The 27367-nt window shown below is 41.9% G+C and overlaps 1 protein-coding gene across 4 annotated transcripts; it reads right to left on the bottom strand.

Moving 5' to 3' along the window:
* Positions 1-1463: 1463 nt before the first annotated feature.
* LOC121329879 (fermitin family homolog 2) lies at positions 1464-27367 on the bottom strand. Of its 4 annotated transcripts, XM_041275853.1 has the most exons (17): positions 27014-27367; positions 25857-26014; positions 17272-17505; positions 14475-14603; positions 12764-12796; positions 11120-11345; positions 10924-11026; positions 10276-10383; positions 9263-9397; positions 8804-8853; positions 8377-8501; positions 7949-8055; positions 7353-7574; positions 5963-5983; positions 5219-5343; positions 4619-4760; positions 1464-4232 (listed from the first exon to the last, which is right to left on the bottom strand). In XM_041275853.1, the coding sequence occupies exons 2-17, from the start codon at positions 26011-26013 to the stop codon at positions 4059-4061; spliced, it is 2091 nt and encodes a 696-aa protein (XP_041131787.1). In that variant the 5' UTR covers position 26014; positions 27014-27367; the 3' UTR covers positions 1464-4058. The 4 variants fall into 4 exon arrangements, with proteins under 4 accessions (XP_041131787.1, XP_041131788.1, XP_041131789.1 ...); XM_041275854.1 differs by lacking the exon at positions 5963-5983 and having other exon boundaries at positions 27014-27366; XM_041275855.1 differs by lacking the exon at positions 12764-12796 and having other exon boundaries at positions 27014-27365.

Genomic DNA, 27367 nt, shown 5'->3' with positions numbered 1-27367 from the left:
ACTTGACGTTTAAAAAAACATTGCCACAACGGCGGAGCAACAGAAGTGCCAGTTTTATTGCGATCAAAGTACAGTGATTTTGAGTTGCGAGGCTGGCCCACCCATCTACTGAGCATCAGACAATGCGATGAGTGTTTACCGGTTAGGTTTGTTTAATAAACCCAGTCATCCCATGCTTAAAGAACTATTTCAATAAAACAGCTGTTGCTGTTTATAGGCCAAAGTAACGAGGGAAATCTGGAAAGTAAAAGTAATTTTGTAGTTTTACTGCTCACCATCCTATTTGGAAAGGCATTTTTAATATATATATATATATATACCTATCTATTTTATATAGCGCCTTTCATAGTGGAGCACCACAACAAAGCGCTTTACAAGATAGACTTCGTTAAGAGACTTGCTTAGTTTTACACAGCAAGTCAATGGCTGAGCTGGGATTTGAACCGGAGACCTCCTGGTTACAAGACCGTTTCTTTAATCACTGGACCACAGTGTGTAAATAGATAGTCACACAGACACAGTATTTGTTGAAGTCCCATTTACTAAAATTTTAGTGCAAAAACAAATAGATCAAATTGTGTTGACACCTTTCGACGGCTCTTTTGTAATCCCTGTTCGGTGCACAAAGTTTATTCAGACGGATTCAGTTGAATACATGGCACAGGAGCAAAGGTTTCTCTCCCTCCAAACAAACTTTATATGCTGACAATTTCATTGGCTATCTGCCCCCACCCATCCTGTAACTCCTTATAAAGGAAAGCGTTGAAATCCACGTATTCAGCGTGTTTATACATTTTTTCACCATACGACCGCAATCCTACATTGGAGGATGCAGACTTTCTAAACTTCCTTCAAGAGATGCAGGTTATTGCTGTATTTTACATACAGATCTGCTTGCCCTGGTAATAAACCCGTTAACAGTAGGGGCAGAGCTCAGTGCTTCCAGTGCATTACTTACGTGGCAATGAAGTGATTTGAAAAGGTATGAAAGACAGCTGAGCTTATATAAACAAAGAGCCTATTACTCCTTTCATCCACTAGGTGGTGCACTCAGATCAACATTTTCTTGAACATGACAGTTGCTTTGAAAAAAAAATAATAATAAAATCAAAAGTGGCGAATAAAGGGATCATTGGAGTCTTATAAAGAACCAAAAAGCTCATATCTCTGTTAAAACGTCTAACATATGCATTTGTTTTCTGCAGTGAGCAGTTTAATTGGATACCCATATTTTGCATTATCTTAAGGATAACAAGTAGAATCTGGAATAAAGAAAAACAAAACTTTAGCAGATTGTAGGGGCAATATATAATACACGTTTAATGGAAAAGGATAGGACTAAACAGTGTGGCACAAGTGGCTGAAACCCTAGTGTATACTTGTATATGGGCATCTCCAATATACTCCCTTGTAATTTAATATAAAAGCAGCAATGCAAAAAAACCCACCAAGATATTGTTAAATAAAAATTGTTTTTTTTTATTTTTATTTTTTTAAAATAAATGCATTTACAGTCTAAAAAACACAAGGGACAATACCCCTTATTCCCAGACGCAGGCGGCACAAAACTAATGGTGCTATGAGCACTTTGAGGCAAAGCTAGCAGTGTTACTCCATTCTATTGCAGTCTCAGACTCCAGGGCTAAGGACAGATCAACTGCTTTATTCAAGAATTTAAAAAAAGAAACATGTTGCATTGTTAAAGTAGGGCCTCCTTTTAAATCAGTTTGTGGAAAAGCCTCAGTCTGCATTCTTTGCCAGAAGCACCTTTTAATTGAAATAGCCCACATGTAGAAACTCAGCTGTCCATTTGGACAATTAAAACCCACTCATGTAGTCTCTTTAAAAAAGGCAGCTTTGCATGTTTGACATCAAGGCATCAAAAAGGGGAGATCAAGCTTTGCAGCAAGTTCTGAATTAGCCCTTCAACCTGGAGTTTAAGACTCGGGTTCAACTAGATCTACATACATTACATACATTATATATCGACTTCAGAAGACCTTATTTTTAAAAGACACAAACACCTTCAGACTTCATATTTCTACACAAGGTCAACTGCCGATTTTTTTGTGAAACTATACTTAAAACTGTACAATTACATAAAACTTGTGTTTTTACATTAGTTACATAAAACTAATACTTCATTTAGGAGTTCCTTCATTCATCTGGAAAATAAAACAATGAAACCTGACTTGTTTGTGTCCTAATGCTGGCGAGTTATAAATATAACTCCATAATACTATATGGTGTAAAAATAATTAGTATGGCAAACAAAAGTGAGCAAGGCTGGTAACCCGATAGACAGTGTCATTCATAATGAGTCACGAGCAGCACTCGCCTCTACAAATCAGCAAAAACACAAGGCAGTAGGATAACATCAGGAACGTGCTGTGGCTATACAAGAATGCTTAGCAGCAACCTGCACAGCTCTGTATACACACTGGGGTCTGTCATCCTTCTCTATAGGGGGGTTTGATTTATTTACAGTGGGGTCTGTCATCCTTCTCTATAGGGGGGATTGATGTACACACACTGGGTTCCGTCATCCTTCTCTATAGGGGGAAGGATGTACATACAGTGGGGTCTATCACCCCTCTCTATAGGGGCAGTTCTGGGAATACAAAAGGGGCAATGATACCACTTTTTAACAGCGCTTCTTTACATCAAACAGGATACATTAATGACAGCTATTGGCACCAGTGTAAAGCTGACAGGCTGTTCTTGTTCCCAGCACCTCACATTCCTTGGAAGTGGAGAGATTGCAGATCAAGGGGAAAAAAGAAAAAAAAAAAAAAAAAAAAAAAAAAAAAAAAAAAAAAAAGGTAATTGAGTCACACACTCTGATGACAAACTCACCAAGGCTGCACCTTTGTGCGGCCCAAAATCAGGATAGGCAAAGTAATCCACGATGCATGTTGAATTCAACAGTCATGATATCTAACAAAACCCATACTATGCAAAAAGAAACACAGGCCAAGCACAGGCGCTTTCTGGGTTATGTCAGAAACAGGCATTAAATCTGCACACTACACTGGCTTCATTAATATACTGCTTCATGTTTCTGTTTAAGCCAACACAAACCACTTAATTTTTTGGCCAATTAATTTTAGGATAGAAATACTTTTTTAGCATACATTATATTTAATTGCAAAACAACAAAACAAATCTAAAATTCCAATGAATTCTACATGTTCAGTATGAGCTTGTCCCGTTAATAAAAAGCAGCATGTTACAGTTCACAGGTCATCTTGCAATTTAAAAAAAAAAAAAAATGTACAGGGGGAGCCAACTTCCTGTAAAAGCAGGGTATGGAGCCCAACCCAGTTAGACTCCCCCATCAGGGGAATATTTCCTTCATATTAATACAGCCTTCATGTATCCGACCCCTATACTAGTCATGCAAGGTGTTAAACACTCCTTTACATTCATGATCATGAAACGCAAACTAAACATCTGGCCAGCCCTGGTTAGAAAAATGACACTATATAACCAGCTGCTGTGATTTACGAGAAGGTAGACAGTTTAGTCTGCTGAACTAACCTGCAAAAGCAGCCCAATTTTACACACACGTGAAAATAATAATATAACCACGTAGCATCACAGACAGGTAATCGAACTTTGCAGACATACAGTATGCTTCAAAGTGTAAAATTAAAAAGAAAAAAAAAACACAACTTTTGAATACAAAACTAGTAATTTCCTGTAAAGGAGAGACACTGGTGCATCCTAGTTAATCCTAACCCTCTGTAACTGCTCCAAGAATGGTGACCCTGGGAGATATGTGGACGTTTTTTCCATGGCGAGGGACAGAGCTTATAGAGCTGTTTCAAACTGCAGGGTTCATCCGTAGGTTTAAAAGGTCATCTGCTGTGGGCTGCTGCTACCCAAGAAGATGAAAGATGGTATGAGGAGGAGAGGGCTATACATGGACAGTGTTCACTTGGACTGGAGAGGAAACAGTATGAAGTGTTTTAGGTTGGTCTGGCTGGACCGGACCGGACCGGATTACTCTCTTGGTGCGCAGCCCCCACTCCCCAGTCAGCCTCTTTCACCCCAAATCAAACCCAGCCACTGGTCAGCTTGTAGAACATCTCCTCGTCAAGGCTCTCATTCTGGTCCTTGGCACGCGTCGACAGGAAGATGTATCCTCCAATGAACTCGTGCACAACCTTGCAGTCCACCTCCGTGCAGATGAAAGCAAGGCTCGGCTCATCTGCAAACTCCACTGTCACCTGGAAAGGAGTCCAGCAAGTGAAATTACAACCCTGGGAACAACAACTAAACTAATGAAGCAGCGCCTTAAACTGCTGCTCGATTTCATTATTCATTTTTAATATTCAGTTTATCATCATTATGTATTTTCTGTTTGTTCTTCAGCAGTTAGCACCATGTTTCTATCTATCTATCTATCTATATATATATATATATATATATATATATATATATATATATATATATATATATATATATATATATAATGGGCACAAAATATTTATCAGCAGCAATGCTAACAGAGAAGTTTATACTAGATAGAGTGATCACTTTAAAATCATCCTCCGGCATGAGATATCAACCTTGAGGTGACAAATACAAATCCATCAGATTTTAAAAAATGCACCATTTTGATCTCCCAGTTGACGTTCCACTGCTTCATGTTGCTGAATCTCCAGGTCTTGATCGCATCTCCAGTGTGGGCGTCCATGCGGATCAGCCTGTTGTAGGTGATGCCGATCAGCTCCTCCCTCTTCCCTCCCTGGAACCTGTTGGGTAATCCAGCCAAGAGCCACACTTAGCACCCTGGATTTTGATCTAAAAATACCACCACCTAATTGTATTAACTATAAAATTACACTACCCTCCAACAAACAAAAACAGATGAATAAATGCAGAGAGCCCAGGAGGGTGACTATAGTTGCCAATTTTAGCCCACTCAAGACTTCTTGCTGGCTAAATATCCTGATATTGCCATACATGTATTGCCCCAACTAAACACTGGATCATCCTGCCTAACTGGTAGAAAGTCCTGTCAGCCACACTCCCCTCCCTATCTACTAAACTAACTGCCTGAAAAAAGCTACATTTCTAGATCATTTTGTCAAGCTACTGGAGAAAGGCAGGAATAGTGAGGAAGTCTTAACATAACTCTCACATTTACATTTCCAAGGTGATTGAGAAGAGCTTCTAATACTGGGATTTCCACAGCTCCGTTTGAACTCACTTTGCAAGGAAGTGTGTCATTCCAAACTCAGGCAGAGACTGCCAGGCCTGGATGAATCTCATCTTGGCTTCGATCAGACTCATCTGGGCCACGTTCTGGTGAGCTTCGAGGATCCGAGCCGTGATCTTCAGGGAGGACAAACAGGTTGACAAATCAAACAAACCTAGTTTTGCTTTTAACCCCTACAGTATGCCAAAGCTACAAACAGCTGTGTGAATTTAACCAAACTTCCCCTGCAAGCACAGAGCACAAGCCCCAGGCCTCACTCCGTGTTTTACAGAACAGATAACATATCTATACATACATATAGAAACCTGATAACCCAGTGAGGTCAGTCCAGAAAGCAAAGAACAAACACAGTAATCAAAGTCTGTCTATATCCTGCCACAAACAAACTTGCCATTTATGACTTTTACAAAAATATGAGTACCTTTCTATCAAATTAACAAACATGTTATATCACTCTGTTTGAAGGCATACCATTATTTAATTATACATCTTTTGGGTGTTTTTTTTTTTTTTTTTTTTTTTTTTTTTTTTTTTTAAAAGAGTATAAAAAAAGGAAGCTTGCTAATTTATTGCAGAATTTCATCTAGAATCAATTCGCTGAACATTACAAACACACACTTGTAAAAGTTCAAGTTTAGCAAAGATATTGAACTATGGTATTTAACACATTCCCCGAATTACACCAAACGTTACACCTGTTCTAGTGCACAGCTACACAGACTGACAGTCACTTACCAAGTCCCTTATATAGCCTGGCTGAAGATGGGAGGATGAGCAAAAAGGAGAGGGAGGGGGAGCAGAAAGAAAGAAAAAAGCAGTGAGAACAAGGCAATGAAGCAAAAGAAACTGCTGCAAAACGTCAAAAAACAGAAATAAAAGTTCAAGCCGGGATTCATGCAATAAAATCCAGTGAGGAAAAGCAGCACATTATATAAAAAAAAAAAAAAAAAAAAATCAGGCCACATGTTCCTGTTCCCAAGGCAAGGTGCTCACACCATGTGACAAAGTCCATGGTTGGATTTTGGGATGGATGTACAGGTGAGACATTGGTTAGCACCAATCGAAAATGTTACCTTACTGTATGTGAAGTAGTGCAAAAATAAATGCATGTTGTGTATACATACAAGCCAACGGGCCTTTGTCACTTTCTTTTCTGGTGATGACAGTGGTCATCTACTGTAATTACAATAATCCTCTTTACAAAGGACAAAAATGTCTGCAGAAAAACAAACCACAAAACAAATTTTCCAACAGGTGGCAGTAGGGCCTGAGGAGTGACAGGATTTTATTCAACTCAAATTGGCCTGATAAAGCAAGGTGGGGCAGCTGGCTGCAGCAGTGCCTGTAATTTTGCTTCAAACAGAGAATGGGAAGGGGAGAGAGGAGGCAACAGCAACAGTAGCCAAGGGAACTGGAACTAGGAGTGCGGCAGCACCCCCTTGGCTTTGCATGGCTTCCATCAAATAAAGGGGTTACAGTTTTGTTCAATGGCTTTCAGTACACCCACTTTAAAAAAATTGTTCCAGTGCCACTGACAGTAGCATGTCTAATTCAGACAATAAGGCTTCAAAAATAGACAAAGCATGTGTGCATGCAGCTGAAAAACTACCTGCAATAAAATTAATTGTAATATCTGGCATCTGAACAAGTGTAAAATGTAGAACATAGAATGTAATTCTTTTACTATCCGCTTTCAAAAGCTGCTGAGTTTCCCAGGCTGACCTACAGAACCACACTCCAAGAATTCCTTGAGATTCACACCCCCCTCCTCAAACCCACATCCGCACATTCCTTTGAGCACAAAAAGTCACTTTGCCAACAGGAGAAACATGCCACAGTGATCCAGATGTTCCACACAGCTCCGATACAACACAGCTGCATCTAGGAAACATCAGACTCCAACACACACTGGGAGCCCCTCCTCCCTTCCTCCCCAACCTCTCAGCCATGCGGGGTGTGTCCATCTGTTCAATTATTAAGCAACATCAAGATTTGCCTGCCATCTCAAAACTTAAAAGGAGAAGGAGAGTGCGTGAAAGCAGGCATGTCAAGTGCCACTGCTTGGCCATCTATGATGATGTATGGCTATTTTAACAACGTAGTGTCTGTCGCACTGCTGGCATACCTGCTTATTCTTGTACTTCTTGAGATAGCGTGGAGAGACCAGGCACTCGGGGTTGATGTCAGTGCTGATGGGCTCAGCGATGAGCTGGGGGTCAGGATTCATGTGCTGCATCTTGAGGAAGGACAGGATGTTCTGCACCTCCAGGTTGTATGAGCTGTCTGCCATCGTCTTGCCTTTGGAGGCCAGCCGGCATGCCGCCATCCAGTTGGCATATTGTTTCTCCTGGGGGGGGGGGGAAGAAAGAAAGAAATAAAGAAAGGATTCACTCATCAACAGGGTATGTTATCCATGTAAAACCCAGCCCCCCAGCACAAAGGCAATCCCCTGTCCTGAATAACTTCGCTTCAGTTGTATCATATCCTTCTGAATTTGTCATGTCATGTCATGTCAATATGTCATGATGAACTGATACAATGCAGACCATCTATAGGACGTCAGTAAATGTTCAAAAACTTCCAGCAGACTAAAAACTTTGCCTGGGATAAAAGCGCCTCAGCAAGTCCAAAAGGAATTCCAATGGTACAAAGCCCTTGACCAGTTAAAATAGTGTTCAGAGGGGGTGCACGAGTGCAGGAGAGTATTGGAAACATGCTCACAGTGTCACAGCGCAGCCAGATCTCATTCATGCCATCAGCCACAGGGATCAGCAGCTTGATGTTGAACTTCTGACCCGAGATGTTGACATCTGGAGTCACCTCACAACCTATACACATACATACATACTTAAATATATTTTGTCAGAACAGAAAATAGAATGTTAATTCAGAGAGAGAAGTAACTGATAAATTGAAAACTCACTACTTTAATAATTAGCTTGTTAAACTTATTTCTCACACCCAAGATACTGGGCAGCTCTGAATTAAAGCAACTGAGTTTTATATAAATGACAGCAACATCCGTCCTCATGACCAGTTCAATATGAAGACCTCCTCACCGGTACGGTGCTCTCTGTAAGACCGTGTGCTGGTTGCAGGGAGTTCCAAGCTGTAATACATGTAGTGATTCTTAGCCCCGCTGCTCTTACCTCTGAGATTCATCTGGTAGGCTGGAGTCCCATGAGCTTCCTCTTTGCTCTTGTAACAGGAGATGGTAATGTCTTTAAACGTGCACCAGTACTGTTTGTAGCCTTTAAGGGTTAGCTTCTTCGGCCTACAAAACATTGAACCAGAACTATCAGGATATAGTGATCACTATCAACCTTCTGGATTTCAGAGTTCTTCAGACTCTACTGAATTTGCTCACCCAGTAAATTCAATACAGAGGACTCAGTTCAGTTCTCTGAAGCAGACAGAAAGGTCTCACACACCACCAAGCACCTCAACTCACAAAACACTTGCCAACTAGTATATGGATTGCTCTGTTCAACCATTGAAAACTACAGAAATATTTTATACAAATACATCATAACTAAAAACAGGAGAGCAATGAAAACAACTTTAAAATGTACTCACTTGAAAACTTTAACGTAGTCTGCAAGTTCCGGAATAGAAGTGATATCACCCTTAAAAAAAAAAAAAAAAAAAAATTTGCATTTCAGTGAACTGCTTAAAGAGAAGAGTCCTTTACACATACCTCACTGTCTACTTGATCAGATAGGGTCAGAATTTCCTCTCAAGCCATGAACCAAAGCCTGTGCTAGACCTGCCCTATGAATTAACTCCAAGTCCTCAGTGACACAGCGAGACCAATGCCTGCAAGTAGAGAATTATTATACCAGATATAAAAACCTCTGCTCTGTGCAAATCACATTCAACACCCCCTAGTGCCCAGCCCATGAATCTCAGAAGCAGCACCTGAACCACGTTTGAAAATAAAACCGATTAGAATGAGTGTCAGATTGCTGCAGGTACTGTGAGGATCCAGCTGATCTACAGCAATACATTCCCAGTAGCAGTAAAGGAGGTGTGTACCAGTATGCTGGAAGTCTTGCCCCCCTCCAGCGTGATCTCCAGGTCAGACAGCGCTGCATCCACCTCGTCCACCTCCTTGTCACTGTTGTTCATGTGGTTGACCGAGGACATGATGGACAGCTTGTTGATGTGGTACTACAGGACAGGGACAGAGACGGACACGTCAGACACACAGAACCAACTCAACTGAGCCAGCAACAGATTGAACCCTCCGCCTCCCTACTGGCACAGTACCAACCCTCCATGAGTTTGAGAATTAGAGAAAGAAAAACAAATTCTGAAAATGTTTAGCTACCAATGAATGCAGTTAGGTGGATGTGTCCTGAATATAATAAACTATATACATACTGTGTATAGTGTATCCCCTCCCATTTCTGCTGCTAAACTGGTTTATGTAAACAATACTCCATGACTGCCTAGTGCGTTTGTTTCATCACTATGCTGCTCTGTACATAATGATGGCTGCACCCTTAAGGGTCATGGATTGTTTGGCCTAGCTCATAGATTTAAGATTTAACAAGCAGGAGATCGCCATAGAGACTGATAATCTGTTTACAAGGATGTCCTGGAGGGAGAACAAAACACCACAACAAATTCAAAAGAAACAAAGAGGATCTGGAGCTTTCTCAGCACATCAAAAAATAAAACAGCAGATCACACGCCTGGTTAAACTTCCACGAATGCTTTGCGACCTGCTACAATATGTAGTTCAACAAATTCGCTTCTACATTTCACATAAGTATCCATTGCGATGGACCAGTGGTTCCCAAACCAGTCCTGGGGACGCTCGTGTCTGCTGGTTTTCATTCCAACTGAGCACTCAATTACTTCTAGACCCTTAATTGAACAGATAATGTGCTTAATTAAACCCTTTTAATCGAGCTCTGAACTGTTTATCCACAGCTGCAAGGATCCAACTGCAGCAAACACAGAAAAATGGCACCAAAACCAAGCAGAACATTCCACACTAGGAAGGAACACCCCGTGCACCCTGCACTCCTTCCCTGACTCACCTGCAGAGCTGCAAACATCATCATCTCCTCCTCAGTGCACTCTATCTCCTCCAGCAGGATGGCCCACTTCGCCTGTTCATAGAGCTGATTCACACGGATAGCGTCATACTGCAGGTAAAAGAGAATCAGGGATTATCCACATAAATAACTAGCCTTCACTGCACAGAGCTTCCATTCTGGAAAGGGCACTTACAGTACTTCTCCAGCCGGCAGCAGTGTTTAGTTCTCCAGGTAATACAAATCTCTCCAAAAATCAGTACCTATAGTGGATTGCACAGTTGCTGATCAACTGCTATTTTGAAAGGGGTTTCTTTTTCCTTTAACCTCTCCATTACTATTACATCTTTATTTTCTTATTTACTAATTTTACAATTTTTTTTTATTCCTTCACCTCCCACTGTTTTCCATGACCACAACCATTTCATGTACTGTACACAGCAGTATCACTTTGGGTGGCTTTCATATTTCATTCACAGGAGGTGTGTGAAAATATCCCTATAACATATGCGCTTAAAGCATAATACTAATGGAGACTAACCTGGAACATGTCCCAGCTTGTCACACACAAGCACAAACAGCTACTTTATTTAAATTGCATGTACTGTGCACACACACACAGGCAGCACATGGGGCAATTTTAGACAGTACCTTTGGGTTAAGGTCGAAGAAACTGTGGTATTTGAATCTCAGCAGCAGCACCTCGTTCTCTTTCACATCTTGTTCCATCAGAGATCGGGAGGAGTCAAACCACCTGTGCAAGAGGCAGGATTGAGAGTGGTATTAAGGAACTACACTTGGCCACAGGTAACGCACCGCTCTCCACAGGGATTGGAGCTCCACTCACCCTTGGTTGATCTTGGCCTTGTCCAGCAGGCTCTGTGGCTTGTAGAGCTTGGACAGGACATCAGGCGAGGAGATTGGTTGGCTGACAGCGAGGATGCTGGGATTTCCCTCCGACAGAGGGCTGTCTCCAAACCAGGCAGAGGTGGGGGACAGCGGACTGCCGTCGCGAGAGTCATAGGTGGGGGTCATAGTCTTACTGTAGAGGCCAGGACTTGAGTATATACTGCCTGAGAGTGTAAGGGAGGGAGATCACATTAAGCCTCTGGGCAAGTAGGAGGGGAGGCAGTCTTATTAGAGATGTTCACAATAGACAAACTCATGGAGGCTATTATGGAACGCACCAAACACAAACAAAACTAAATACACAACCCACACCACTCTCAATGGCAGCCTGAAGATTTCAGTTTGAATGGCATACAATGGACGCAGTGAGCCAGCAGGAGTCAGACAGCATGAAATTTAAGAGCCAGTCTTCACAACCCAATCCAAGGTTCAGGGAGCTGCGAAAGACAGTGGCGCTGCTTTTGTACAGAACAATTCAAACAAGGAATCGTTTGAGCAGATCTAGATGCCAGCGCCACGTACAAGATCTGTCTCATCAAAACGGACACTCTGGGAACTAGCCTGACCAACTATCAAAGATTTCACATCGTCAAGAAAATCCAGCCAGCCACAACATTTTATTTGAAAACCAACCCCCACTCCCCTCTGTATTTAACAGCGTGCTTCAGAATTTGAGACTGACAAACAGAAATAAACATTCTGTAGAGAGCAAACTAAGCCGAAGTTGGATATCACACACTAACTCAGATCACGCACGTCCAATAGTCATTAATTTGTTGCTATGCTGAAAAAGTACTTTTGTTTGTTTGACAACAAATCAGAGCGCCTCAGTGCAGCAGCACCAAAGTTATAAGCACTTAGTGCTGCACAGTCAGCAAGTGCATGGAAATCTGCATTTTACCGATGTCTTGCGTGCACAACAGCATGAAGTTTGTTAGAAATTACCTTCCCACAAACTTAGATGATGCTCATGACCATCTTGCGTACGTGTTGATCAAGTTTGATAAAATTAGGGAGCTTGCACCATTTCTCTCCCGAAACCCCAATCAAGCGACACTAGCAGGGTTGGGGTTAATTCCTGTTTTTCAATTCCAATTCCTTCGAAGGAATTGGAATTTAAATTTTAGACAATCACAATTGCTGTGATTTAAATACTGCTGCTTTCATTTGTAGCCAATTTAACTGACTAACAGTGACTTCACCCTAGAAGCTCATTAACAGAATTCTGCCAATTGCAATTTTGATCAATGATGTGTTGGAATGGATTAGAAGGCAATGGGAACCGATTTTAAAAAAGGAATTTAAAATTGAACAGGAATTGACCCAAACTCTGATCAGTAGCAGTCTGGTTCATGCACCATTAAGACGCTGAAGTTTCAAAATCGTTAATGTGCACATTGATTCCCACTGAAGGTCAGATGTGCAGTATTTGCTTTGTTTCAGGCGTCTCTCACACACCTTTTAAAAACTGTCAGTATTAACTGCATCTTATCCCAGTTGTTAAAAGTGCCAAAGGTTTCAAACAAGCACCTCCAATTAGGAAACACTATGCAGGAAAGGACAGACAAGAGCAAAAGCTTACCTTTGACTGGGCCGATGAAAATAACATCGGAGTCTGGAGGTGCGAGAAGAGAGAGCAAGGAAAGGAAAAGAGGAAACAGATTAAGAAATTCAGAGAGAGCGGGAGAGAGAGAGACACAGACAGACACACACACACACACACAGACAGATAGAGTAACATTTGCAACAGGGAGGACAGTGCTGCCCAGTGTACCGTGTGTGCAAGCCACACACGAGAGGTAAACTACAGGACAACTTCTGTACATCAAGGGAAAGTGAGCCAGATTTTGTTCTTGTGGGATTCATTTCAATTGTTTTACTTTCCCTAAACTTATTTATAGCAGGTTCACAGTGGTGAGTTGGACAAATCTTTGAATATATGTCTTGTAATTTCAACAGGAAAGAATTGGAAACAATATATAAATCTGTTATAATTGGGAATGCATCTCTTCTAGCATTTAAAAATCTGAAGTTTCCCCACTTGTTGATTTCTGAATACACAAAACAGATATTTAAAACTATCTTCCTAAGGCAACCAACACAAGCGTCTGCTTTAACTTTCACAGAGGCCAGCGAGCACATAGACCTTATGCAGCAGCTTTACAGCAGAGAGCTCATGTTTCCATGGTCGCAGTGTGGCAGTGAGATGAACAGCCCGTCAACTCCAAGGTCTGTGTACACAAAACCATTAGCAAGCTTTTAAGAGCAATCGTACGCATTTAAACTCAACATGCTAATGCTTTAGAAATATGCAGCGAAGGTGGTGGAGCCAACAATAGCATAGCTGAAATCCAGGACTGCGACAGCAATTCCATAAGGCATGTATCACATTATTTGTTTCCATTTCTATCAGGTATGAAATATCTAAGCAAACAGATTGAGATTATTTTCATGTGCAACAACTGAACTGGGTGGGGCTGCGTGGTTTACAGGAGAATTATCTAGAATAAGCCTCATAGGATGTTACCCATCATGCCCAATGGGTTCGCACTTCTCAGAGTTCAGTACTGTACATCAGTACTGTCCTATGTACAGAAGGAGGTAGTGAATCTGGGAAAATTCCCAGACCCAGAGCTTTGGGTCAGAGGCACTGGATAAGAACAAGGCCACTGTAGAGACACGGATTATAAAACACAGGAAATGCAGTGTGGTCACAATCTGGAGTAAAGCTCACACCAGACTGCAGTGTTGTTGCGATGCACATTCCTTGAACCCCACACAGCTGGAAAGTTCAGTGTTTTAACCACACACATCTGGCCAGAGGCCAGAGCAACCCCCCCACCAGACCTTTGACACTGGATGCCTGTTTTGTATATCAGGCCACCACAGAGCCGGAGGAACAACCTTTATTTGACTTTTTAAATTGGACTACATGGAATACAACATATATTAGGTTACTGCTCCTGTCGCCAGTTGGGTTATTGCTGTCTCTAAAAGCTATCAAATTAGAAGCAGTTGACAAAATGAGAAAAATGCATCAAAAGATGAATTCCAGTCTCTGCAAGAATTCATCAATACCCTGGGCTGGACCAAAAATCTAATGCCAAGGGTGTAATAAATGTGAAACAGGGAGGGTGGAATGCAGAACTACATTTTACATGCTGCTTAAATATTGAACATTTATTTTTACTGTAAGCAAGGAGGATAGATTACAAGCGCAGCACAAGTTATAGGTGCAAGGGACACAATACAGGACAGGCAAAGAGCTGCATTGTGAAAGACACGTGATCTACCTGATCCGGGGGTGAGGAGCGGCCCCTCTAACTCCAGCGCATCCTCCTCTGCCTCCTCCAGCTTTTTTTTCTTCTTTTTGGGGTCCTGGGGTTTGCGCAGCAGAGACAGCTCCTCAGGGTGCCTGATATCTGGGAGGAAACAAGTTGGGGTTCAGCCCAAGGACACTATGGCAGGGAAACATTTTAAATATGTATTTTTTCTACATCAAAGTTGTTTTCCGGTCACAGGCTCAGCTGAAATCTTCCCTCCACTGCAGTGAACAAATCAGAAACAGCTGGGCTTGCAGCTAGAAGAATCCCTGTTCTCAGGCTGCCCTCCCAGCCGCCCACATCCTGAACAGGGTGCTGCTTGCAGTCTCTGCCACCAGGCAGACACAGGACTCCTTGATGATGCACTTGTCTGGAGTGTTTCAATTGCACTGGCAGAGTGACTGGGTGCTGGTGCATTTTGGTAGGTACAGGATACTGTGGACTTGACAGCAGAAATCCCAGGGGTACTGGCTTGACATTTGCAAGCCAAGCTTTTTTTTTTTTTTTTTTTAAAAATCAGTAGAATTGATATTTTACTGAATAGGCAAGTTGGCAAGAAATGAGGGGGTTACAGAAATAGCTATAAGCACCTGAAAACAACATTTAACAGTTCACGTAAAAGACTTCAAAAAGCTATAGAGGAGGACGTGTGGGTGTGTGTGTCAGAGCTAGCTTCAGGTCCTGGTCAGGACAGCGTGTTTAGTTTGTGTAACTAAAGCAAATGCATTCCAGGAGTTTTAAGGACTAACAGATGGTAGCTTTCCCCCCTCTTCATTGTAGTATAAAGAGCTGAGCGACAGCCTGGCCTTATACAGCAATGAGAGCAGGCCAAGAGCATCAGAGCCAACGCATGCCTTCAGCTTCCTAGGGGGTGTAAAGGGAGGACTGCATGCCTTTAATGCACTCATTACTGGCAAGGGAGAGGAAAGGGGAGGTCTGCACCAGGGGACTTGAGTCCATCAGAAATTCCCATTTATTTTGTACTTCTTAAAAGCTGCGTCAGGCTGCTTTTCTGGTGTGTTTATAAACTTATTAAATAAACTGACTGTTCAGAGATTGGCCGCCCTATTCAGTATGTGGTTCTGCTTTCAAGAGGATGAGAAGCAGGCCATGTCCTCACCTTTACACGTCTCCCTATTTCAGCAGCCTTCTGAACCAAGCAGTACCAGTAAGGACACAATATGCAGATTGCCTGTCGTAACATAAGGACGCTTCTCTCCAAGCCAAGACTCTGTACTGTCTGTAACAAAGTGAATGCTGTGAGCATTAGACAGCCCACAGCTTCCAGTCTAAAGCCAAGCTGCCAGAACAGCACCGGACCCACAAAAGGGGCTCATACTTGACACGCCCTTTTATTGTCATGAAACGAAATGGTTTACAGAAAGGGCTCCTGAAAAAAACCTGAAGATCTGTCATCTCTGCACTTCATCTGCAAGCAGGAAGTCCCCCACAACACCAAAAGAGGGACCTGCTGCACAAGTTAGTTCAGTTATTGTTTTCATATCGTGCTATAAAAGCAGTGCTCACCACTGCACCAGGCTCCGATCAGACCGCCGCAGAGAGCACCAGGCTCCGATCAGACCTATGCAGATAAATCGTTTCATAGATTCATGCCTCAGGAGGTCTGAAAGGCAAGCTAGAGAGTTTTCTACAAGACGAGTCTGCACTGGTGGCAGTCATTGATGCTGCCGCAACAACAAAAGGGATGAAATACGACCAGCACCTTGCTTCCGGCTCACCGAGCAGTGAACACAAAGAACTGAATTACACAGGCATCAATCTGCTCTTTGAAGAGGTCTACTGTTAGCCAAAGAAAAACACCACAAATACCCATTTCAGAAGAAAAACCCGACGACTCCAGAGTCAGCCCGATCATCAGTCCAGCTCAAATGGCATATGTAATATTAAGGTGTACCTAAAAGATCATTGCTGTATATCTTCAAAAAGAACCTTTATTTTAAAATTTAAAAATGATTTGGAAAAAATTACCTTAACATGAACAAAACTGCACAAGGTCAGTCAACACAGGATTAAAGCTAATTTGACAATTTTTCACAAAATACTATAACATGGCAGGGAGGGGGTTAATATCCTCCCTGCCAAAAAAATGTGAGAATGCACATTTCTGTTAATTGTTTTATTGTTAATTATCCCCTGCACCTGGTGTTTATTGTAAATTAGAGCCAGGTGCAAGGTATTTAAAGAAAGCAGCCAGTCTATTGAGGGCTGCTGTGGTGTAAAGGAGCCCGATTGAAGGTGTGCTCAATTGTAGTTTAAAAAAAAAAAAAAAAAAAAAAAAAAAAGAAAAAAGGTACTGTGTGAAAACCTTTTTGTGTGTTTTGTTTGGTTAGAGTTTGTGTTACAGGTCAACAGCTTAGCTGTCCTGTTGTAGTTAGGTTCCTGTGTTTGTGTAGTTGGTGCTTGTAAGAGCTAAGTGTTTATTTTGGTGTTTGTTAATTTTGTGTTTATTAAAAAGTGCGCATAAGCGCTTTTGAAAACTTCCATCAGTGTGTCTGGGTCTACGATGGAAGGGGCAAACGAACGACCGCGGGTGCCGGCCGATTTACAATACCTAAATTAGCAATATTGAAGGTGACACTGGTGAAGGCACCAGCATAAACGTTTGTCAGCCTGACTTAGTTTCACCTTTATAGCTTGAGCCAGGGCTGGAAATCTTTTGAAGGTCTTGGAAATTGATTTAAAAAAAAGGAACTGACCCCAACCCTGGCTTGAGCATTTCGCAGCGATGGATAAACCGAGCACTTACTGAAGGTCTTTGCGATGTCTGAGACGGCCTTGAAGACGCGGTCGGAGAAGTTCACCTTGACCTTCATGTGCTTCATGTTTGGCAGCTGGAGCCGCAGCAGCTTGTGCTGAGGGGTGAAGAGCAGCCGAGCGTCGGCCTGGATCCCGTACTTATCCAGGGTCCAGTGAGTCTTGAGCAGCCAGGTCTTCTTCTTCTCCCACCACAGAGCGTGGTCTGACCAGTCCCTCTTCACATCTAGAGAGAGATTATATGGAGAACTGTTGACAAACTACTTTGAATAAATGTCAAATGTTACACTGCAGTAGCCTTTCACCTCAGCAGACTAGATTGAACCCAGAATGCCAGTTTAAAGCAGAAACATTACTCAAACCAATTCTCTTCTTGCCCAGTGGTGCCCCTGGGAAGAAGTTCCACCTCCTCGACCAGCAAGTCATTAATTGCTTTACACATACAGTCAAGATGGAGTGAAACTGGTCAACAAAATATCCACTGTTCATGTCTGGCAAGAACATATTTTATGTAAAAAAGACAGGGATTTGTATTTACAGAATTTGTTCGATTATTTAAAAAGAAATAGCAAGGAGACATTTACAATGTCCTGCTCTGACTGATGTGTGTGTTGGCTTGAGATTTGCACCATGTCAGAGTTTCCTCTGCGATTATGTCAGGCAACAGGCATGTGCCCAGAGAGCTGACTGCTACCGGTGTCTGGTTACATAGCCTAGTAAAATACCAGCAAGCTCTAAACTAATCCCCCAGTTACTGTGACTCAAACGCAGACTAATATTCCAGAATTTGTTAACCCTTCTAAAATTGAAGGGTGGCGAGCAGTTTTAATGACTGTATTTGTCCTATACACAGTTTCATGAAAACATAGCAACCTAAACACAACCTTCTGTGAATTTGTCATTGTTAATTAAAAGTTAGCATGTCATGGTTTGAGTTTCCTCGGCTTGTTAAGCTGGTCCATATATCAACAACTCTGCAAGGGATCCTGATTTGAATCCAGTGAGATATACGGCCCCCTCTGTGTTGCAGGATGGCTGCTCAGGAGTAGTTTTTCATAGCAAACAGGAAATGGCAGAGGCTGCCAGATAACTACAATATTTCCAGGAATAACTGGAAGACAGTTTTGCTTCGTCACCTTTCAATAAGGTTGACAAACCCCCAAATATTATTACAAGAGGTGTGTCTTCCCACAGTTAACTTATTCAACCATGGTACAAGCTACAACTAAATTAAAACACAGCAAACAAATGTTCACACAAAGCTTCAAAAAAATTGGACAAGTAGTTCCCAAGATATACAGCAACCTTCAACAGCCCAACAGATCACAGGCAAGAGCAAAATTCAAGAGCTGTGTAAAAACCAAAGCGTATCAAAGTGTAACAGTACACAGACTTCTCCACTATATCCCCATTAGCTGGGCATGTTCATCCCTTTAGAGGGGAATGAATCCCCCAAAGTATCACAGTTTAACATCTTAAACTTTTGTCAAAACAAAAACCGAGATAAATGCACTCCAGGGGGCCCGGATGTCCCACTTCGGTTTCAGGATTGTTTTTGATGCAGTTGCCGAGATACTTGGTTTCCGGTTGTCTGTGATTTACCCCGATACGCAGCAGCATTCAGGCAAGTGGCCAGAACCAGAGTGTGTGTCGTTGCCATTTCACTGGCCTTCGCTTTTACATGTCACGTAAACAAAAAGACCACCGGTACAGCAAGCCATTATTTTAATTATACCAAGAGCAATTACTTAATGCAGTTCAAACAAAACCAATGCCGTCATTCTGCAGTTACCGTTACCACAGGCAAAAACACCCAGGATAGCTGCAAAGTGCGTTTGGAAACACTTTCTAGAAGCGGAAGGCTTTTTACCACTCAAAAACGGGAAAATATCCAAAATGGGTCTTTACAGACAAAGGCATAAAGGGGGTGAATGGGATAGAAACAGGGCCAGTCCTTGTCTACAGTCTGGCGATATTTCATTCACCACTTCAGACAGAATGACTATTTTGTTCCTTTTAAACTGGTGATCTGGCTGCAGCTTTGCTTCTCATTTTCAGTCCTGGCCCGGCAGTCACCCATCAATCATTTCAATAAGGGCAGGTAATTCAATCTCCGCACAGCAGTTACAGCTACAAATACAGGCTGCAGGGCTGACGTAATACTGAATCTAAATCAGGCACAAAGTAATTGGGTGTAATACAATGCAGTGCTAGAGTCCTTGGGAGAGCTAGGATTCGAAATGGAAACATGTGTCCTTGTCTGGGCCACTCATTTGTGAATGTCCATGCCATGGCTTATAGGAATATTTATTTTAATAACGTGTTTCTTCATGCAACACAGTGTGCATCCCTGCATGCATATACAGCTGCACCAATCAGACTGGAGACTTCTACTACCCCAGCTCCCATCCACAGTGCTCCAAAAAGTAAAGTCTGCACCACTGTTTGTGAAAGTCCATATAAAATAAAGAGTTCTCTCTCTCTGAAACTTAGAGTCCTCACAGACAGCTAGTTAAATAGTTTACAGTAGCACCTCTCTTTTTACTGCATGGCTGCTAATGTTTACACTGAAGCAAAAGACTGTTTATAAAAACTCCCTCACGGGACATTCAGCAGTAGCATGCTGCTGGACTGGGTGTGGACCATTCTAGACTGGGCTTCGTCAGCATGTCTAAACCTACAGTAAGTTTATACAGGGCATGTCACCGTGGCTCTGCACAAGTAACCTCTCCATGGGGTCCCATTTCTATCTAATCAATAGGAGAACAGAACACCCAAGTAATGTCATACTTACTGATGACCCAACTACTGTGTGTTCTTCCTTATTTATTCATATCAAAACTGCAAAGCTATCAGAAATCCATCAAGAGACAGAGACACACCTGGTAGTGAAGACAAACTGCAGAGTGTATCGCTACAGGGATGGAAATACGGCAAGACTCCTATTTCACAGCAGTTTCACCCATTCCAGGTTATGACACGCGCTTGATTAACCACTGTGTATGGGGAAACAAGCTCAGGTGTGTCTTACTAAACTCCTAATAAATTCTGGATTGGATTAAACTGCTATTCAATGGGAGCCTTATTTCCATCCCTGCACTACGATAATTACTTCATCAGAATTCAACGTGAAAATCTAATTTAATTAAAAAAAAATAATTAAAAAAAATCAGGAGAACGCAAAAGTAAGAGTGGCTCTCAGGTCATGTTTAAGCTTCAAGTTAAAGGGGTAGAGATCATGCCTCTAGCAGGCATACAAAGCAGGTGCTGTACGGGGAAAAATACATATGATACATAGGGTGTTGTGACAATTTAAATGTTTAAGGAGAGCATGTATTCATACCAGTTATAAAACATTGGTGAATACAATAGGCTATGTTGCTCTTTTGGTTTTGTATCACAATACAAAAAGCATACAGTACCTTCATTATGATACAAAATATCATGCAAGGAAACTATCATGATTCAATGACTCACTACGAACCGTTACACACCTACAGCCAACGTGAGAGACCGGAAGGAAGCGGTGTTCCTGAAAACTGGTCGCACTTGGAAGTTCATTAAAAAGGCAGCATGGCTCAGCCACAGAATCGGTTCTACTGTAAAACTGGGCAACGGCAGCTCTCGTACAAAATCAAGGATCTTGACAAAAACTGGATTTACAAGGCACTTTGTGATCTTTCCATTGTCCCTATCTCCTCGGCTCTCTGCAGTTTAAATACAGACTGCTCAATATCAAGCAGCACTTGAGCGCCTGGCTGGCGAGACACGTCCACAGCAAAGGGAAACCGGAACACGGGAACAGAGTTCTGGATCATAGAGAAGCGTGAATTACACATTCCTGATTCTAATGCGGGGATGGGGGGTGTAATGATACTGGGACTATCTACTCAAACAATACCACATTTAAATTGGGGTTACAGAACCAACAAGCAAACATTTGACTAGTACAGTAAGATTGTATTATGAAGGATGTACTGTTAAGAGCACAAAGGTACAAATGGAAACACAACAATTTACAATTTCATAAAAGCTCACGACATCACAAGAGCAGAGATTTTTGTCTTTCCCAGAAACAAACATGTGACAACATACACTGATATTTCATCTACCCTGGTGCCTTTCAAACCACTGTAACATCAGCCCAGATCACGGTTAACGACCTACTGTACAGAAGGAAGACAGGGACTTGGGCCACTTCAAAGGCATTCCGCCAGTCACAGAGGAACACTATGTGTTAATACTAGTCATTTCCATGTGTAGCTTCATAAAAAATAATCATTTTAATAACAATTTTTACTGAGTGTTGCAGAAGGTACAGCAAAAAAAAAAACCCATCAGTATTCAAATTTAAAAGAAATAGGACTTGTTAACCTACATAAAGAACTTACAAATAATTACAGGCAGGGGATTAAAAATATATATATATATATATAAAATCACAACAGGAAGCCACAAAACTAGGCAAGGTCACTACTTAACCAAACTACTTCCTGTATGGTTACACAACCAACAGAGCAGACTGAAAAGTCTATTTGACTGGAAAAACAAAGCAAATAAATAAAAATACTATCGTACGCAAAATTAAAAATGAGATGCTCTGGGTGTGTGCGCGCGCGCGTACCAGTAAAACTAAATAAAAAAGAAAGCTCAGGAGATTGTGTTGGTTTCCATGCATCATCACTGTCTGTATGCTTGAAACACTGACAATCGGCAGCAGCCTTTAACAGCACCTGGGAAATCACTCAGGAAGAGGAGGAGACAGCAATGCAGACTGTCTATAAATCAGGAGGGTAGAGAGCCTCCTTTGTAAAGCCATTCTGTTGGCAGCAGCAAGCTCCACCACACCCCCGCAATGAATCCCAGCCTTCCCAGGCCGCAGCAGCAGGAAGCTTCACATCCTGCGCCAAATGGCTGCCGTTTCCTTCCAAACATCCCCTGTTCAATTGTCAGGTCCGAGCCATCTTCCTCACAGCACACTCCCTTCCAGAGTGTAGTACGATCTCCGGGGGAGGCAAGAGAAACTACTGCATAGATATTAACTAGGAATTGCACTCGGCAACCAGCATTCTAATCGAACAGTAATAAAAAAAAAAAAACACCTAAAAACATGCATATGTATACTATATAAAAAATGCATACTAGAAATGCAAGACAATACCCAATTTCTTATCACAAATAGAAGAGATTTATTAGCTAGCTACTGTAGGGCACCAGGGCAAGTAGTCGATAAATGAAAGTGTAATTGAGGCTTGCAAACCAAGAGCCATGGAGATTGATAACTGTTGCATCTCTAATATTTACCCATCCATCACAAGTAGGCATTAACACTAAACACTGATCACATGTTTATGCTATGCAGGAATCAAATCTGCAGACACACGCATTAATCAAAACACTCTTAATTATACAGTAAATCTAGAAGAAACTAAGACAGGCACTCAGCCGTTGCAGCCCTCTGAAGAAAGGCACTACCAGAATGGCTTGTCCACTCGATTTAGTTTCTTGTAGTTTATCTCAGTCCTTAGACACAGCAGAGGACCGTCTCCTTTGTCAAGGAAAACAAGCTCAGATTTATTTCAAGTCTTTACAAGATCAAGGCCAGAGCTGGTAACACCTGAACCCCATTACAGGGGTCACAAGTCGCAGTAGGGTTCAAACCTGCAACATTCCTTCTGAACAGCCAGCGTCTAACAGAAAGGGAAAAGCTATTTGGAAACAGAAAGGGTTAAAGAGACTAAATCCAGCTCATTTACTGGTGCACATCTGACAGCAGCTGGGAGTGAACATGCCAAACCAGAGAAGTCATTTCCTGCTCCAGAGAAGACTCGCATGGAATTCGATCAGTGAGCCGTTCGTCACATCACTGACCCTGCTCTTCACAAACACACAATACCTTTCTCATTACCTCTACAAGACGGTAATGATCCGACCAACAGGCAATGTCATTTCAGGACAGGATTTCACCTAAAATGGCAGTACAGAATTGTTGTTTTACCCCATACAAGGTTTGTGAATACGAGTCTCTTCAGATTGATGTGTGCTATTAGACCACACTTCTGCATCACGGGGGATTGCCAATACATTTCAACTCTCTGAGCAGAATGTGCTCAGTTCTATTTTCTAATCTTCTGTTACCACATTGGAATCCTAATGATCTCTTTAGCTGCAAGCTTCTGGAAAGCTAAGCCAGCTTAACCCTTCCCACCACAGATACATTTTCCACAGTAAACTAACAACTTTCCATCTCTACAGTGTGAATCTATATCCCACCCAGCCCAGAGCTCAGACCACTGAGCTTCTCAACCCACTGCCTTCCACATGTAAAAGCACAGCGCTACTCCACACATTTACTACTGACATACTGTAGAAAACAGTTTTAGTAATGTTCTAAATATATAAACACATGGAAAAATGTACAATATTGAATAAGAGTACTGAACATGCTTTAAATACATACCAATATAACAGAATCGACTTTTCAATCTCGTTAAATATAGTAGAGAGAAATGAACAGGAAACAAGGTAATCAATAACAAAGTGCTTTCCTGGCATTTCACAAAGCAATCCATTAAACACATTAGTGCTTCTGCACACAACAGTCAGCTTTCCCCTGCTCAGTGTCAGGCTTGGGAGGAGAAGGGAATAGAATATAAAAAATAAAGCTAAACACACTCAAACTTGCCCAACAATCTGGTCAGGTGTTTGTGCGAGAGTTGCCCTCGTGCAGTTTATTCCCATCATTAACAATCCTTATCAGAACAATATGTTTGATTAGAAACTATAAGAGGACCCTTTAACCTCATGGCAAACGGCCCATTCCGTACCTGCACAAGAGCAGCTGGTCACATCTACCCACGGTTTACTTCAATTGCTGTGAAGGGCAATGGTCCAAAGTCCTTCAGTTGAGACAATTCAGATGGCTGTGAGATCCTCACCTTCAGCAAACAACTTAAACAAACCACGCAGTGCAAGAAGCCTGCACAAATACTTGCTTTAACATACACCTGTCCTGATGTCTACAGGTCCAGACACTGCCCCTTCACAGCCTGGGGAATACTACCACCATTAACTATTCTTCATGAAAAAGCAGTAACAACATCATTGCCACCATTTCAACGCAGCATCTATAAGCTGCTTTCCACCACAGCTGCCTGCGAGCCCAGGAATGAGAAGAGCGGGCAGGGCCACACACACACACAATATATGTAAACGCTGTTGTAATGTGTAATCACTACATTTTTAAAAGCTGCAGTTCAATAAGGCATCCAGGCAAACTCCAGAACAGCGTCATAAGACTGCCACATAACCAACATATTCCAAAGGCAAGGGCATGTGAAATCAAGACGCTCTTGGCTTCTTCACTGTATGCGAAGGTGCCCAATGCCAAATTGACAAGTGTTTTGTGTGTGTGCTGTTTCAGCTGATGGCTAAGTTGAGACCACTAATGTCATTATGGATTCTAAATCTAGCCTCAGGGGGTCAAACCAAACTATTGAATGCACGGGTAGTGGATTACACTGTAGCAGCTGATAAACACACTGTCAATAAACAAGACGTGTAAAAAAAAAAAAAAAAAAAAAAAAAAACTTTAAATTCAACAGTTTCCTTTTACTACATCTACATGTGAGGAGTTCAAATAAAGAGTTGCCTATAATTTAACCGAGAAACAATGCATTGCAGGAATGTAGTGGGCTGTATTTCCAGTTTATTTCTGTGAGGACAGAGCGTGCAAGTTCTGTTGTGTATGGTTTCAGCTTATTGAAATTGCAGAGCCAGTGGGGGAGGGGTGAGAACGGTACTGAAGGAGTTTCCCCCATAAAGAATGCATGTCACGTCTCTCAATTAAAAAATGGACAAAAAATAATGGCAAGGGGGTCATATTGTACTTTCAGCCCAGGTAGAGACACATAATAGCCACCTTGGTCAGTGAAACAGCAAAATTACTGAAATAAAGTTGAACTGCGGCAGTCTTAAAACATCCTGAAGTTTTGAATAGCTGGCTATTTTACTAATGTTTACTACAGGAACCCCCCCCCCCCCGAACACGACCAGCTCAACCCTACAAGAGGAAGGTACAACCACCCAGTAAAACATCCACTCACTGCCTCAAACCCACTGACAGATTTCCAGGAGAACTCTTCCATGTTTAAGAATTAAGAAATGCTTACTATGCAAAATAATGGCAACGTACAAAAAACTAAATGGGAAGCTTGAATGGCTTGCCCGAGCTGGGCATCCATACCCCCCCAAAGGTACCTCCCTTGACACGCCTCTGTCTCTTTATAACATCTCAATACAACCCAGCTGTCAAAGCCACTGGGATTACAGCTTTGTACAGCAGGATTTAACATAGTGAAGCACAGACTCACCGAAGTTATGACAGCCTATGCCTCAAAATGAGCCTAATTAAAATCAACTGTACAAAGGGACAAAAAACTTGAACCTTACATTACATAAAGTGCATGCACAAAGCACGCTGTTTTTCTCTTAAATCGCTCAACCTAGCAGTGTCGATATACAACCGCTTGCCATAATTAACAGGTTCAAACAAAAACGGTGTCTACGTAAACTTACCAAGCTTCTCGACGAGTTTGAGCATCACCCCTCCAATGTGCACCTCGCCCGTGACCCTCAGCGACACGTCCCGGTGGAGATCAGTCACGTGCATTCTCAACTCCCAGGTCCCGTCTGCATAGCAGCCATCGGGCATCCGAATACCGTCCAGCGCCATCCTGCAGTCAGACAGTCACGGGTTAATAAAGCGAATGCATGAGTGCAAACAAAAGCCTAGACACTATCAAAACGTAAAGCACAACATCCACCGTTGATGCATCTACATATGTATATAGAATATGAAACACTAAAGGTTACAAAAGACACACTTCACTGCCCATATGTCGGGGTAATTCGTAAAGGCAAAGAAAAAGGCGGCTTTGACTTTAGCGGGACTCGACGTCCACACCCAAACCAAACACCCACCATTTATCACCGCAAAGTTCAGGGGAGAACCGCAGCTTTACAGCACGGTCAGACATTCCTACTTTATACCCACGTCGTCATTTTTAGAGAGAGGAAAAAAATAAAGGTTGTGTTTTGTTTCTTTTACAGATCCAAAAAGAACACTAGCATTGTATTTACTTTTTTTAACAATACACGTTCTTTTAAAACACAAATAGCTTCCTGTGGGCACTTAGTTTTCCAATTTCTTGTATGAAACCCCTGTATTAAACTTCTATAATGGAAAATATACATTTTGTGGAAAAATACCCACCTCCCCTCCACTGTAAAAATACCGTCAACTAATAAATACATTCGAATACAGCCTTCATTTTGCAGTGTTCGTATTCGTTTACAGACGAGCATAATTTAAACCCCATTGTGAAACATACATAACAAGCATTTTATCCCGCGGCGACTTCTTTACTCACCTGCTCTACTTAACGGTTCTACTTTATTCTTAAGGAATACCACTAGCAGCCTAAAATAAGTTTTAAATGTTTAGTGCCTTAAAAGACCGGTTCCCAATTCAGAACCCGACACAGGATGGGTAACGATAAATAGTAAAGGGATAGTAAACAAACATTAAGGTTATACAAAATATCAATGTTCTCACTTGTTAACACGTAGCTAAACAAAAACAGACTCGACACACACACGCCACGCAGAGGCTTGTCGCTGCTTAAAAGAGTAAAAGCGAAAATCAATTGCAGCTACGTGTTAGACCAACTCACCTTCACAAATGCAACAGTCCCAAAACGGCAAATGGTTAAAACCCCAAAAGTTCTTGTTTTTTCACGATTTTTTTTTTTCTTGAATTGACTTTTGAGAAACACAACACGTCCCACTAAACACAGTCTACCAAACTGTTTCCTCCCGGCTCTACTTAATGGAGTCCTGTTGGCTAGCTTTCTGCCTCCCTCTCGCCACAGCAGATAACGTCACTCACTGCTCCAATCCCGATATTCCTATTAAATACTCCAGGCTTTATCCGCTTCCCAGATCCCACTTTTTTTTACTCCCTTTATTTTGAAGGCATAACAGAAGGAAAGGGAAACATGTATGCAAGTTTTTTTTAAAATTATTAT

This window comes from Polyodon spathula, chromosome 17 (genome assembly GCF_017654505.1).
Source record: "Polyodon spathula isolate WHYD16114869_AA chromosome 17, ASM1765450v1, whole genome shotgun sequence".
Taxonomy (NCBI): Eukaryota; Metazoa; Chordata; class Actinopteri; order Acipenseriformes; family Polyodontidae; genus Polyodon; species Polyodon spathula.
This window is presented reverse-complemented; position numbering and strand designations above follow the sequence as displayed.

Bases quoted from the DNA above. Each gene is read 5' to 3' on its own strand.
- LOC121329879 (XM_041275853.1), bottom strand. From the start codon at position 26,013: ATGGCGCTGGACGGTATTCGGATGCCCGATGGCTGCTATGCAGACGGG. The intron at 17,506-25,856 runs GTAAGTTTACGT...ATCTCTCTCTAG, and splicing joins CAAACTCGTCGAGAAGCTTG to ATGTGAAGAGGGACTGGTCA. The intron at 8,502-8,803 runs GTGAGTACATTT...AATGTTTTGTAG, and splicing joins GACTACGTTAAAGTTTTCAA to GCCGAAGAAGCTAACCCTTA.